Below are 13469 nucleotides of genomic sequence, written 5' to 3'. Positions count from 1 at the left end.
CAGATCCACATGTTCATCCGGAACTCCATGGCCAACGGGAACTTGAAGCCAAAGCATTGGCGAGGGGTCAAACTTAGAATCAACATCCCGCAACAAGTGGAACCAGCTAGGGCGCAGCCGCTAGCCATGGCAATCAAATGGGACCCCCCGGATCACCCTTGGATTAAACTAAACACGGATGGCTCCTTCAATGAAGTGACCAACAAAGCAGGGGGGGAGGAATCATTCGGGACAGCTCGGGCAACATGCTGGTGGCGTTTAGCACGCCCCTTGAAGCACACTCGGCTCTGGAGGCTGAGCTAACGGCCATGATCCTTGGGCTGCGCTTAGCCAAGGATCTTGACTTACCAATCTGGATCGAATTAGATGCCGAGCAAGCCATTAATCTGGTCAATGGAGCAGGGTGGGGGCCGGCTCTAGCTCGGCAAGCAGTGGCGCAATTGATCCTCCTCAAGCGCCAACTTAAATTCCGAGCCACCTTCATACACCGGGAGGGGAACAAGGCGGCGGATTTCCTTGCGAGAATGGGCCTAAGGCTTGATAGCGGTCGACAATTGGATCATAATTCTGCACCAAGAGACCTCATGGACTTCGTCCGCTTGGACCGAATGGGTGTTCCAAACATTCGAACCCTAGATGGGGACAGATACTAGAGTTGGTTACTCGGAGATGGAAGATCATAGAGCCTTTGTTTTGTTTAACTGCACTTTTGAAGGGAGTAGGATGGGGTCCGAGCCGTGTGGAGTCGGACCGCTTTCTACTCTTGCCTTTGCTATGGCACACCACTTTCGGGTGTGGCCACGTTCTGTAATCTCCTTTTTGATATATAGGGATGAGGGACCCACGAACCCTCCACCGTAATGGTGTTTAAATAAAAAAAAATGGGACGAGGCCAAGTTACACATGCTCCAGGACCAAGCCGGCCTCCCTCAACAAGCTATAGCACATATCCTTGACACTCCAATTGTCCCGAGGGAGCCGGACACCCCCCGATGGGTCCTCTCCCGGATGGCCGAATTCTCTTTGGCCACGACATGGGAAACCATTTGCTCACAAAAGCCAATCATCCCGAGGCTTGATGATATTTGGAAAGCCGGACTCACCAAGTCAATTGCAATTTTCAATTGGCGCCTCTTATCGAATCGGATCCCGGTTGACACAAAACTCCAATGGAGAGGGATTGAGATGGCATCCAAATGCCAATGCTGCCCTATTGGACCGAACGTTGAATCCTTGCAACACCTTTTTATTCAAGGCCGTGGGGCAACTAGCATATGGAGGGAATTTGACGGGTGGTTCGTGGGATCTTCTCCGCCGATCAGAATCAATGATACAATCCCGGAGAGAGTCGACGTGTGGTCACGAAGGACACAACAACAAGATAAGAAAAACTTGTGCCATGCCTTGTCATACCTCATCATGTGGTTCATTTGGGCGGAACGAAATAGGAGCCGACATGACCAAGTCCCCTTCAAACCTTACAATGTGATATGGCAAGTGCAAACCTTCATCCGGAATGGTATGGCTATTGGTACCATCAAGCCGAAGCATTGGAGAGGCGCTCTTGAAGATGAATGTCCCAAGCCAAGCCGAGTCGTGAAGGCCAAGACCGCTTGCCATGCAAGTCAAGTGTGATACGGACAGGGACTGGAGGGTGTTCACGCGGGGAAATCGAGAGGTTGTTTGGCCAACCGAAAAGGAGGATATGGAGGGAGTAGCTGGGCCAACCGAAATGGAGGATTTGGTGGAATGAAGTTGTTATAGCAGCTTGAAGATCTCGGCAGTCATTAGTCCACTTATGTTATTTAGTTTCCTTTATTTTAGTAACTTCTTGTTACGCTAATCCCCTATAAATTAGAGAGTCCTCTGAATGGTTTAATCATCGAGGAAGATCAGTTTAAAGGGCGATTAATCGCAGGCCTCCTTTGTGAGGATTATTCTTGTTACTCATTTCCTTTCCATTCACTTTATTCAATAAAGCCGAGAGTTGTTTACAAGAATTAAGTATTGTTTCATTTGAGTATTTTGTCAAACACATTGTGAGTGAGTTATCTGGTGGGGCATTTTGTCGAGCACTCCTTGTGCTCTTTACTGTCACCAGCCTTTACTCTATCAAAGTGGCACTCCCCCAGACCAGCCCTGGATAAAGATTAACACGAATGGTGCAATTTCGTCGGTGACGGGCAAGGCCGGAGGAGGAGGGGTAGTCCGAGAGGATACCGGGAAAGTCCTTGCCGCATTCGCTACCACACTCGACGCTCAATCAGCCCTTGAGGCCGAACTTATGGCCACCCACCACGGCCTCGTCATAGCCAAGGAGTTCAATCGGCCTATATGGATTGAATCAGATTCCGAACAAGCCATCAAGTTGTTCAATGGTACAACCTGGGGGCCGGCGCATATCTGCCGGACCATGGCGCGCCTCGCCATCCTCAAACAAAAACACCACATCCGAGCCACCTTCATCCACCGGGAGGGAAACAAAGCGGCTGATTGGTTAGCCAAGATGGGACTGGACCTTTCAAGCTTCCGTCACATGTCCGAACAAACGATCCCTAGAATGCTCAAAGCCATCATCCGTATGGACGAGATGGGCCTCCCCAACATTCGAGTCCAGAATGAAGATCGCGAGTAAACAAGGGGCCGAGGAGCGACCCATGGCATGTCCCCCTCTTACTCTTATATCGTAATTGTTCTAGTGGTTCTTTATAATTATTTTTGGTTTCCCTAGACTTAGATGGTTCGTCCTTCTTGTATCCCCTCAAATGTAACATCTTTTGCTTTGTAATATAGGGATGAGGGACCCATGAACCCTCCACCGTGAAGGTGTTTGATTAAAAAAAAATTGTGAATATTATGTGTGAATCCGTTTTGAAGCATGAATGTGTATGTGGAAGCATGAATATGTATGTGTGGAACTATGATAGACAAACTAGGGTTTGTGGGTGTTGAGCATGAAAACTATTGTGTACAGGCAGTAGGTTCCGACGACTGTTAGACCAATCAAACGATCTTATTTTGGCACGAAATTTGAACTGGATGAGGTTTTAGATGTCTTCTGTGTTGTGTCCAAATTTCAGCTTCAATCGATGACAGATGATTTTTAACGAATTTTACAATTGAACTGCGCAGTTCTGTCAGAATCGTGTTTTGCCTTGTAACAATTCAGTGAGTTTCGACTTTGATTTGATCCATCAAAAGATGTGATTTTGGTGCCAAATTTTAACTAGATAAACCCTTATGTGTCTATTGTGTGGTGACCAAATTTTAGCTTCAAAGGATATCGGATAATATTTTAATGATTTTTACAAAAGGACTATGCTGTTCGGCCAGATTCATGTTTTGCCATAATAGTCCTTGTTGACAAGTTTTGAATGAAGTGCATGAGTAAGGATCTGATCCTATGAAGTGGTTTTGTGTTGCACGTTGATGTGTGCTAAAGTGATAGTTTTTTTTATTGTGAACGATTATGATGGGCAATGTAAGAAAATGATGAAAGGAACGATAGGGCATGCATGATTAATGTGTTGGTGGAAAACTGATTGTGTTATGTGCTTATGGTGTTGACAAAGGTTATTGTGCGTACGTGAGTACGAAGAAGTAAGATTCGTGATAAAGTTGTGAAGTGTGAATTATTATTATTATTATTTTTAATCAAACACCTTCACGTTGGAGGGTTCGTGGGTCCCTTATCCCTATATTGCACAAAAATCAGGGGATACAAATTTAGGATTACAAGAAGACCGATCAATCTATCTATGCCTAGAAGGTCAAAAAGCATGTACAAAAATCTAGAACAATTACACCACAAGAGTAGGTAAGGGTCGTGCCGATGATGGCTCGACACATAGGTACTCTTTGGCGTTCGGTGATGACGAGATCGGTGGAATCCTTCCTTGGTACCCTTTTCCTACTCATGCTCTACATCTTGTTCCCATACTCGAATATTGAGGATCCCCATTTGCTCCATTCGGATGATATCCTTGAGGCCTCTCGGTGCGGCTTGGGCGTTCCAAACTTGTCTACTGCTTTACTCCAATCCCATTTTCGCAAGGTAGTCGGCCGCCTTATTTCCTTCTCGGTGAATGAAGGTGGTACGGAGTGTTAGGTGAGGCTTGTGTAGGGCTATGTGCACCATGGCCTGGCGGATGTGTGCATGCCCCAGCCTTTTCCTTCCACTAATTTGATTGCTTGCTCTGCATCCGCTTCGAGCCAAATTTATTTCACGAATTCCTTAGCCATTATCAAGCCATGGTGCATGGCTAGTAACTCGGCCTCAAGAGCTGAATGTGCTGTTAGCGGTAACGCAAAGGCTACAAGTAACCTACCCGAATGGTCCCGTATGAGGCCTTCCCTCTCGGCTTTTCCGTTTGATTCATTAAAAGAACCATCCATGTTGAGCTTCAGCCATGGTTGATCCGGGGGGTTCCATTTGATCATCATAGCTAGTGGCTGCGGCCTTCTTGGTGTGGCTTGACTCGAGATGTTGACTCCAAGCCTAACTCCCTTCCAATGCTTCGGCTTGAGGCTGCTGTTGGACATGCTATTTCGAATGAATGTGAGGGTCTGCCATACCACTGAACTTCTTGAACTGGACTTCTTGGTGTCTGCTTCTATTCCTTTCTACCCAGATAAACCAAAAGATGAGGTATGGCAAGAGTCGGCTGAGATGTTTCCTACCTGATTGCTGTGATCTGTTCTCCCATACTTCGAGCCTAGTTGGTATGGTGTCGTTGATCCGAAGTAGGGGGGAAGAGTCTTCGAACCACTCGTCAAATTCCCTCCACTCTTTAATAGCACCGGCTCCTTGAATGAAAAGGTGTTGTAGGGACTCGGTATTTGGCCTGTAGGGGCAGCATTGATACTTGGACGCAAGCTCAATCTTCCGCCATTGGAGCTTTGGGTCGACTGGAATTCGATTAGATAGGAGCCTCCAAATAAAAATGGCAATGGTTGTAGTTAGGCTTGCCTTCCATATATCTTCAAGTCCTTGGAGTCCGGATTGTTTCCCATGTCGAGGCTAGCGAGAAGTCACCGCACCGGGATAGGGTCCATCTCGGTATGTCCGGTTCCCCAGAGAAAATCGGTGTATTGAGGATATCAGTGACGATCTGTTGCAGAGGCCAGCCTGGTCATGGAGAAGCTATAATATTGATTCGTCCCAAGCACCTTCTTTGATAAACTCCGAAACGGTCGTTACGGAGCTACCCCTCTCATCGATGCAAAGCCCCCTGAGCGGTGTGTTGCCAATCCAAATATCATCCCAGAAGAAGATCTTTCCTAACCTGACTATCCATCGAATGTGCGGGTGAGCCCGCCCAGGCTCTGGCCAGCCTCTTCCAGGTTGGGCTATTTCTTCCCGAGGTTCTCATGTTGAGAGGCGAGGATTTGGAACAATATTTACTCATCATGTATCGTGCCCATAGGGAATTCTGTTCAATGAATCGCCACCACAATTTAATGTTGAAGGCTCGCAACACCTCCTTAAACTTGCGAATTCCAAGCCCTCCTTTGTTGGTTGGGAGACACATTTGGTCCCAGCTAATCCAATGGGTTCTTTTCCTTTCATTTGTCGAGCCCCAAAAGAACCGCGCCAATTGTTGGTCAAGGAGTTTAAGGGAGCCGACTGTTGGCTCAATAGCTTGAAAAATGTGAATGGGAATCGCCTCAAGGCTACTCTTAATTAGAGTTAGCCTCCCTCCAAAAGATAGGTGTTTATGCGCCCATCCGGATATCTTCCTAGCAATATTCTCCAGGATAAACATGAACATATCCGTGCGCTTAATTCCTCGGTTTATGGGAACTCCCAGGTAGAGGAAGGGGAATGTCCCCCAAGAAAAGCCACCTTCATATTGGATTGCTTGTTCCCATTGTTCATGTACTTCGGCGATGTAGAAGTTGCTTTTGGCGAGGTTGATCTGTTGCCCGGAGACTTCCTTATACCCATTAAGACAGGCTCTAAGTTGGCGCAGGGGGGTCTCGGCCGCTTGTGTAAAGATAATGATATCATCGGCGTATGCTAAGTGGCTGATTTCCAAGCACCGCCTAGAAGCTTTGAATGTCATCTCCCTCTGGCCTAGTATGAGCTTGTCAAGGGCCATCGACAAATAATCCGCCGCCATCACGAACAAGGCAGGTGAGATGGGATCACCTTGCCTTAGACCTCAGGTTGATTTGAAGAAACCAGCGGGGGCACCATTAATAAGAACTGAGAACCAACAAGACCCAACGCACCATTTAATAAGGCCAATCCAAGCCTCCGGGAAGCCCATGTGTCGGAGAACTTTGGTAAGAAAGCCCCATTGAACCATGTCGTAAGCCTTGGCCATGTCAATCTTGATTGCCACATTCGGAGCTGGGGAACATCTTGCGAGCTCATGGAACATCTCTTGGGCGAGGAGAACATTGTCGTTTAGAAGCCGTCCCTTCACAAACCCAGATTGGTTAGGAGATATGACCTGTGGCAAAAAAGGTGTGAGTCTAGCCGTTTATACTTTGGTGAGGATCTTATTGAAGACATCGCAAAGGCTAATAGGGCGGTAGTCGGCCCATGTTTCGGGCAAGCCCTTTTTTAGAATGAGAACGATGTTTGTAGCCGTGACACTTCGGGGGAGGTACACCCCTTTAAAGAACTGTGTGATATCTTCCACGACATCCGTTCCAATAATCGGCCAGCATGCTTGATAGAACGTGGCCGAGAAGCCATCCGGCCCGGGTGCACTATCCCAGGATATTTCAAAAACTGCTCTTTTCACCTCGTCCAGGTCCGGTGGCTTATGAAGGCCCGTGAGTTCCTCCGTAGGAGGGATTTGGTGGATCAGGTCTAGGTCCGGCTCCTAAAAAACTGGGTTGTCTGGTGCAAGGAGGCTCTGGAAGAACTCAACCGCCGAATTTCTAATCTCTGCTTCATCCGTAATCTGATGGCCATTTGCACAGATGGAATGGATTCGCAATCTGACCCTCTTCTGTTTCACCCAACTTTGATAGAATCTAGAGTTTCTGTCTCCCTCCGCGAGCCACCTCAAGGCCGCCTTTTGTCGCCAGAAATCCTCCTCCATTTTAAGTAAGAGGATGTATTCGGCAATGTTCTTGTTTATCTCGGTTCTGTTCCGAGGCGTTGGGTCTACTTCGAAGTTGGCTTGGGCCTTTGCGATCTCTTCTTCCATACTCTTGAGGTTAGCATGTATGTTCCCATAGACTTCTTTATTCCAGGACTTTAAGGCCTTTTTGCTTCTTACCAACTTGATTTGGATATTTAGGAGCCCGGTCCCCTGGTTGGCTGCTCCCAAATGTCTTCAACTATCTTTTTAAAACCTTCGTGCCGGATCCACATATTTTGGAAACGGAATGCACTACCCCCTGTGGCAGGTCTCGCCAACTTGCACCTTGTGAGGATCGGGCCATGATCCGAGGAGACTCTTGGAAGGTTGGTCACCCTCGATGCCTCAAATACTTTGGTCCATGCCTCGCTAACAAACATTCTGTCCAGCCTTTCGAACAACCCGTTTTTGGCCCATGTATACTCCGCTCCATCATAACCCGGGTCAAGGAGTCGGCAATCTTCAATTGTTTCTGCAAAGTCGATTATCTCGCCCTGCCGATTGGTGTCACTCCCTACCCTATCAACATGTGAGAGGATCGTGTTAAAATCCCCTCCGATCAGCCATGGAATGCCTTCCACTTGGTTCGAGATCTCCTTCATTTTATCCCATAGGGGATGTCTTTCCGATCTTGTACACTTTGCATAAACGACCGAGATGAAGAAGTGGCTAGCCATGCGGTTTGAAGTTAGCCTCCCACGAAGGATTTGATCCCCATCCTCTTTGATATCGAAGTGAGCTTCTTCTTCGGTAAAGATCCAAACCTTGCAGGTTGTGTTAGAGCCGTTGAAGTTGAGCCCAAGAGCCTTAGAGTATCGGTCCGGGTTAGGAGTTGTGAGTGGCTCCATTATTGCAAGAAACACAACATTATAGCATTTGATTCATCTTTTTAACACGTTTTGGGTGGGCGCATTAGCGACTCCCCTAGCGTTCCAAAACATTATATTGTAAGACATATTAACAAGGTAGGTTTATACCCGGAAGGTATGAAGGCCCTCCTTGAAATAGGACAATTTGTCGATCTTCTTCCTCCCTTGTGTGTTCCCTGCCGTCAATTTGCAAGGGAGAGATTAGAACTTATTCGTACTCATGATATTTCTTGACATCCTCCTTTCCACAACCATCAACGTCATATTCTCCATTGGCCATGAGAGATTAGAACTTATTCGTACTCATGATATTTCTAGACAAATCATCTCCGCTCCATCCGCTCTTGTTCGAGGAATGCCGGAACCCCTCTCGATCCCCCTCGTGCACCCCCTCGGGAGCGCGTTAGCATCCGTCGGTGTGAACCATCATCTTCTCATGTCCTGTCCCTGTTCCCCTTTTCTTGTGTGCCACTTGTGTACTTGTTTACCGCTCCTTCCATTCGGTCATTTCTAAGGTTTTGTGATCCCCTTTCCATTTTGCCGACATCATGAGTATCGGCCACAATGTCCGGGCCCTCCCACACCGGGTCAAACCTTTTTTCCCCATCCGGTCTAGATCTTGGTGATGCCCCCTTCCCCTTGTTTCGCCTTTGCCATTTCCATTCATTGTTGTCATTGGGTGTGGCGCTTGTGTTTGCTTGCTTTTCGGCCGAGCCATTCACTCCTTGATTTGCCCTATGTGGAGTTGCACTGTTGTAGTTTCTTTTTGTCGGCCTTTCGGTCTTGCCCCCGCATAGCACACGCTACTTGAGTGACCGACGTGCATACACTCCTGGCATTAGGTAGGGATCTTATCCCATCGGACTTGTTACACCATCGGACTTGTGATGTCGATCTCGACACAAATTCACGCGAAGGAGAGCCTTGTTTTGTTGACGGTGGCTCGGTCGACTTGGATTGGAGTCCCAAGGAGTTTTCCGATTGCGAAGAGGGCCGAATGATCGGACAAGTGGATTGGAAGGCCAATTAGGTTGCACCAAATTGCTGCTATCGGTGACTCGCAATAGGCATCAAAGTCCGGGGACCATTTGAAGACCCTCATTGGGTGGCGATCAATGAACCACACCGGTGGGGCCACTTAGGAGCCTAGCATAATCCGCCAAATCCTCGCATTGAATAAGAATGTGTTTGACGTTAATGTATTTCCAAGTGAAACCACGGTGAAATTTAACGTTATTAAGGGCATTTTGAATTTGGGAAAATACCTACAATGGCGTGCCCAACATTCTCGGCGAGCTTCTGTATCTCCATCCCCGAGAAGTATGCATACTCCACTGGAAACTGATGCAAATCCTATGTTTTGGATCTTGTCGGGCACGAACACGTGCGGTCCATTCGGGTAGAGAACCCCCTTGAGCATATCCGCCATTGAATGCCAACTGTTGTTTTGCTTCGGGGCCGTTTCACCTCCTTCGGGGTTTGTATTTTCATTCGAGCCTGTTTCGGTTGTGTCCCCCATTTTTGCTTGATTCTCGAGCATGGAAGTTGTTGAGTTTGCTTTGAAGAGGTCAGCCATTTCGCTCGGTTTGGAGGATGAGCTCGGGTTCTCTGCATTTCCCCCAACATCGGGGCCACCGGCCATGCCCATGGTGACATCTCCTTCACCCGATCTTACATTCGCGTTAGTAGGCGTGAATTGTTGTGCTTTGTCTCTTGGCTGCGTCTTCGGTCCAACCGCATTGCCAACCTTCCTTGGCATGCCGCTCTCAAAGTTGTCTCGGATCTTGTGGATTCGGCCCTTCTCCAAGGGGGAGAATTCCTCATGGTAGGGACTGAAAGCGGACAAAGGTGTTGGTATTGGTATTTGTAGCTCGGACCCCAGCTGGTAGGTACTGGGTGGTTCGGCCGTCATCCGTGCGTTCTCCTCATGGCCGGTGACGAGTAGTTTTTTTTTTTTTTTTTTTTTTTTTTTTTTTTTTTTTTAATCAAACACCTCTACGGTGGAGGGTTCGTGGGTCCCTCATCCCTATATTTCCAAAAGAGATAATTACAAGGCGTGGCCACACCCAAAAGTGGTGTGCCGTAACAAAATCAAGAGTAGTATGCGGTCCGATCCCACAAGGTTCGGACCTCATCATACTCCTTTCCAAAATACAATTAACCACAAAGCTAGTCACTATTGTCTCCCATCGTCTCATGATCAACTTTGATGCCCGTCCCCGTCTAGGTTTCGGATGTGCGACACTCCCATCTCGTCCAATCTAACCAAGTCCAATAGTTCTCTCGGTGCTGAGTTGTAGTGCATTCGTAGGCCACTGTCTTGGACTAGCCCCATTTTCGCAAGGAAGTCCGCCGCTTTGTTCCCCTCCCTGTGTATGAAGGTGGCTCGGAATTTGAGTTGGCGTTTGAGAATGGTTAGTTGCGCCACCGCTTGCCGAGCGAGTGCCGGCCCCCATCCCGTCCCATTGACCAATTTGATTGCTTGCTCTGCATCTGACTCAATCCAGATTGGTAGGCCGAATTCCTTGGCTATATTTAGCCCGTGAATCATGGCCAACAGCTCCGCTTCTAGCGCCGAGTGGGCTTCAAGGGGTGTGCTGACGGCGACGAGCATCTTACCCGAGTGGTCTCGAATAATCCCGCCAGCCCCTGTACTGCCGTTCGCTTCATTATAGGAGCCATCCGTGTTGAGCTTTATCCACGGCTGATCCGGGGGGTTCCATTTGATTGCCATGGCTAGGGGTAGCGCCCTGATTGCCGCCGCTTGTTGAGGAATATTGATTCCAAGTTTAACTCCCTTCCAATGTTTCGGCTTCAAGCTTCCATTAGACATAGCATTTCGAATGAACATGTGGACCTGCCATACCACGTTTTGTGGTTTAAACTGTGTGCCTTGGTGGCGGCTCCTGTTTCTCTCCGACCATATAAACCAAAGGATGAGGTATGGAGTGGCTCGGCTAAGATGTTTCTTGTTCGGCTGTTGGCACCTTCGCGCCCACACTTCGATTCTCGTAGGGATTGTGTCATTGATATGGATGCGTGGGAACGGGCCTGTGAACCAGCCGTCGAACTCACTCCATACTCTGCGAGCTCCATATCCCTGGATGAAGAGGTGTTGGAGTGACTCAGTGTTCGGTCTGTGGGGGCAGCATTGGCACTTAGAGGCTAGCTCAATCTCCCGCCACTGAAGTTTCGTGTCAACCGGCACCCGATTGGAGAGAAGCCTCCAGATAAAGATGGCTATTGAGTTGGTGAGGCCTACCTTCCAAACGTCCCCCAAACCATGGATGATCGGGTTTCGTCCTCGAAGTGTGTCCCATGTCGAAGCCACCGTGAATTCCCCATGCTTAGAGAGGTTCCACCTCGGGATATCCTGTTCGTCATGGAGGATCGGTGTATTAATGATGCCATCGATAACATGCTGAGGGAGGCCGGCCTGATTGTGAAGGAGTTGAAGCTTGGGCACATCCCAACCACCATTTGTAATGAACTCCGAGACCCGGGTGGTTGGTCTTCCCCTATCATCAAGACTAAGTTCCCTCAGAGGGCTATTGCCAAGCCAAATGTCATCCCAGAAGTAGATGTCCCCTTGTCCCACTAGCCATCTCATGTGCGGTTGCGCGAGGGGCCATGCTCTTGAGAGCCTTCTCCACGTAGGGCTACTCCTGCTCGGCAATCTCAAGGTGAGCGGTGTGGAGTTGGAGCAATATTTTGCCATCATGTATCTTGCCCAAAGGGAGTTTTGCTCCCGAAAGCGCCACCAAAGTTTGATATTGAAGGCGCGGAGGACCTCCATAGTTTTTCGGATCCCAAGGCCTCCTTCATCAGTGGGCCGGCACATTTGTTCCCATCCAATCCAATGGGTCCGCTTCTTTTCATTCGTAGACCCCCAAAAGAATCGGGCCATTTGTTGATCAAGTTGCTTGAGGGTACCGGCCGTGGGCTCGATGGCTTGAAAGATGTGCAAGGGGATCGCTTCAAGAGTGCTCTTAATCAACGTAAGCCTTCCTCCAAAGGATAGGTGACGGTGTGCCCATCCTGAGATCCTTCTTGCAATCTTTTCCCGTAGAAAGAGGAACATGTCCGTGCGTTTGGCACCACGATAGATAGGGACTCCGAGATAGAGAAAAGGAAAGGCCCCTCTAGAGAAGCCTCCTTCCGCCTGGATCGAGTTTGCCCAATGTTCATGGGCCTCGGCAATATAGAAATTACTCTTGGCGAGGCTGACTTGTTGGCCGGAGACTCTTTCATATTTTTCGAGACAGGCTCTTAGCCGGCGCATAGGATTTGCCGCCGCTTGAGTGAAGATGATAATGTCGTCCGCATAGGCTAGATGGCTGATCTCCATGCATCTCCGGGAGGCTTTGAACGTCATGTCCTTTTGGCCGAGGATGAGCTTATCTAATGCTCGGGACAGGTAGTCCGCAGCGATTACGAACAGAGCGGGGGAGATCGGGTCTCCTTGCCGAAGTCCTCGAGTTGATCTAAAGAAGCCCGAGGGTGCCCCGTTAACAAGGACCGAGAACCAGCAATACCCAATACACCTCTCCATAAGTGAAATCCATGAATCCGGGAAACCCATACGGCGTAAAACTTTGAAGAGGAATGGCCATTGGACCCTATCATAGGCTTTAGCCATGTCAATCTTTACTGCCACATTAGGCGCTGGGGAGCATCTAGCAAGCTCATGGAACATCTCTTGAGCCAGAAGTGCGTTGTCGTTAAGGAGCCGACCTTTGACAAATCCACTTTGGTTTGGGGAGATGACCTGTGGGAGGAAAGGAGAGAGTCGAGAGGTGAGTACCTTGGTAATGATCTTGTTTAAAACATTGCAGAGACTGATGGGTCGGTAGTCGGTCCATGACTCCGGCGATGCCTTCTTTGGGATAAGGACTATGCTTGTGGCCGTGATGCTCCTCGGCAGGAAGGCCCCTCTGAAGAACTGTCTGATTGCTTCCACTACCTCCGGCCCCACAATGGGCCAGCAGGCTTGATAGAAGGTGGCCGAGAAGCCGTCGGGTCCGGGTGCACTATCTCCGGAAATGCAAAAGGTGGCACTCCTGACCTCGTCCGCACTTGGAGCATCTGCGATGTCAGCGAACTGCTCGGCTGAGTGGACCTGCTGGATTAGGTCGAGGTCTGGATCTTCAAGTGTCGGATTGTTGGGGGCAAGGAGTTGTTGGAAGAACTCCACTGCGGACTTTTTAATCTCGGCTTCCTCGGTGAGCTCCTGCCCATTGACACGTATTGAATGGATGCGGAGACGAACTCTCTTTTGTTTCACCCAGCTTTGGTAGAACCGGGTATTTTTGTCTCCCTCGGCAAGCCACCTCAAAGCTGCCTTCTGTCGCCAAAAATCTTCTTCCATTCTCAGCAAAAGGATGTACTCGGCAATGTGTTTGTTGATCGCTGTCCTGTGATCCGGAGTCGGCCTTGCTTCGAAACAAGATTGGGCCAGAGCAATTTCTTCCTCCTTTTCTTTTAGATTAGCATGGATGTT

The 13469-nt window shown here is 48.7% G+C and overlaps 2 protein-coding genes across 2 annotated transcripts; one reads left to right on the top strand and one right to left on the bottom strand.

The window, feature by feature from the left end:
• The first annotated feature begins 245 nt into the window (after positions 1-245).
• LOC121788892 lies at positions 246-653 on the top strand. The gene has a single exon (XM_042187485.1). It carries the CDS (start codon positions 246-248, stop codon positions 651-653), a length of 408 nt encoding a protein of 135 aa, XP_042043419.1.
• A 3565-nt stretch (positions 654-4218) lies between these two features.
• On the bottom strand, positions 4219-6122 carry LOC121788890. Its single transcript, XM_042187484.1, has 2 exons — positions 5883-6122; positions 4219-4623 (listed from the first exon to the last, which is right to left on the bottom strand). Exons 1-2 carry the CDS (start codon positions 6120-6122, stop codon positions 4219-4221), a joined length of 645 nt encoding a protein of 214 aa, XP_042043418.1.
• Positions 6123-13469: the final 7347 nt, after the last annotated feature.

Source organism: Salvia splendens, unplaced genomic scaffold (genome assembly GCF_004379255.2).
Source record: "Salvia splendens isolate huo1 unplaced genomic scaffold, SspV2 ctg1173, whole genome shotgun sequence".
In the NCBI taxonomy this organism is placed as follows: domain Eukaryota; kingdom Viridiplantae; phylum Streptophyta; class Magnoliopsida; order Lamiales; family Lamiaceae; genus Salvia; species Salvia splendens.
Note: the sequence above shows the minus strand (reverse complement) of the source record. Positions and strands in the feature narration are given on the sequence as shown.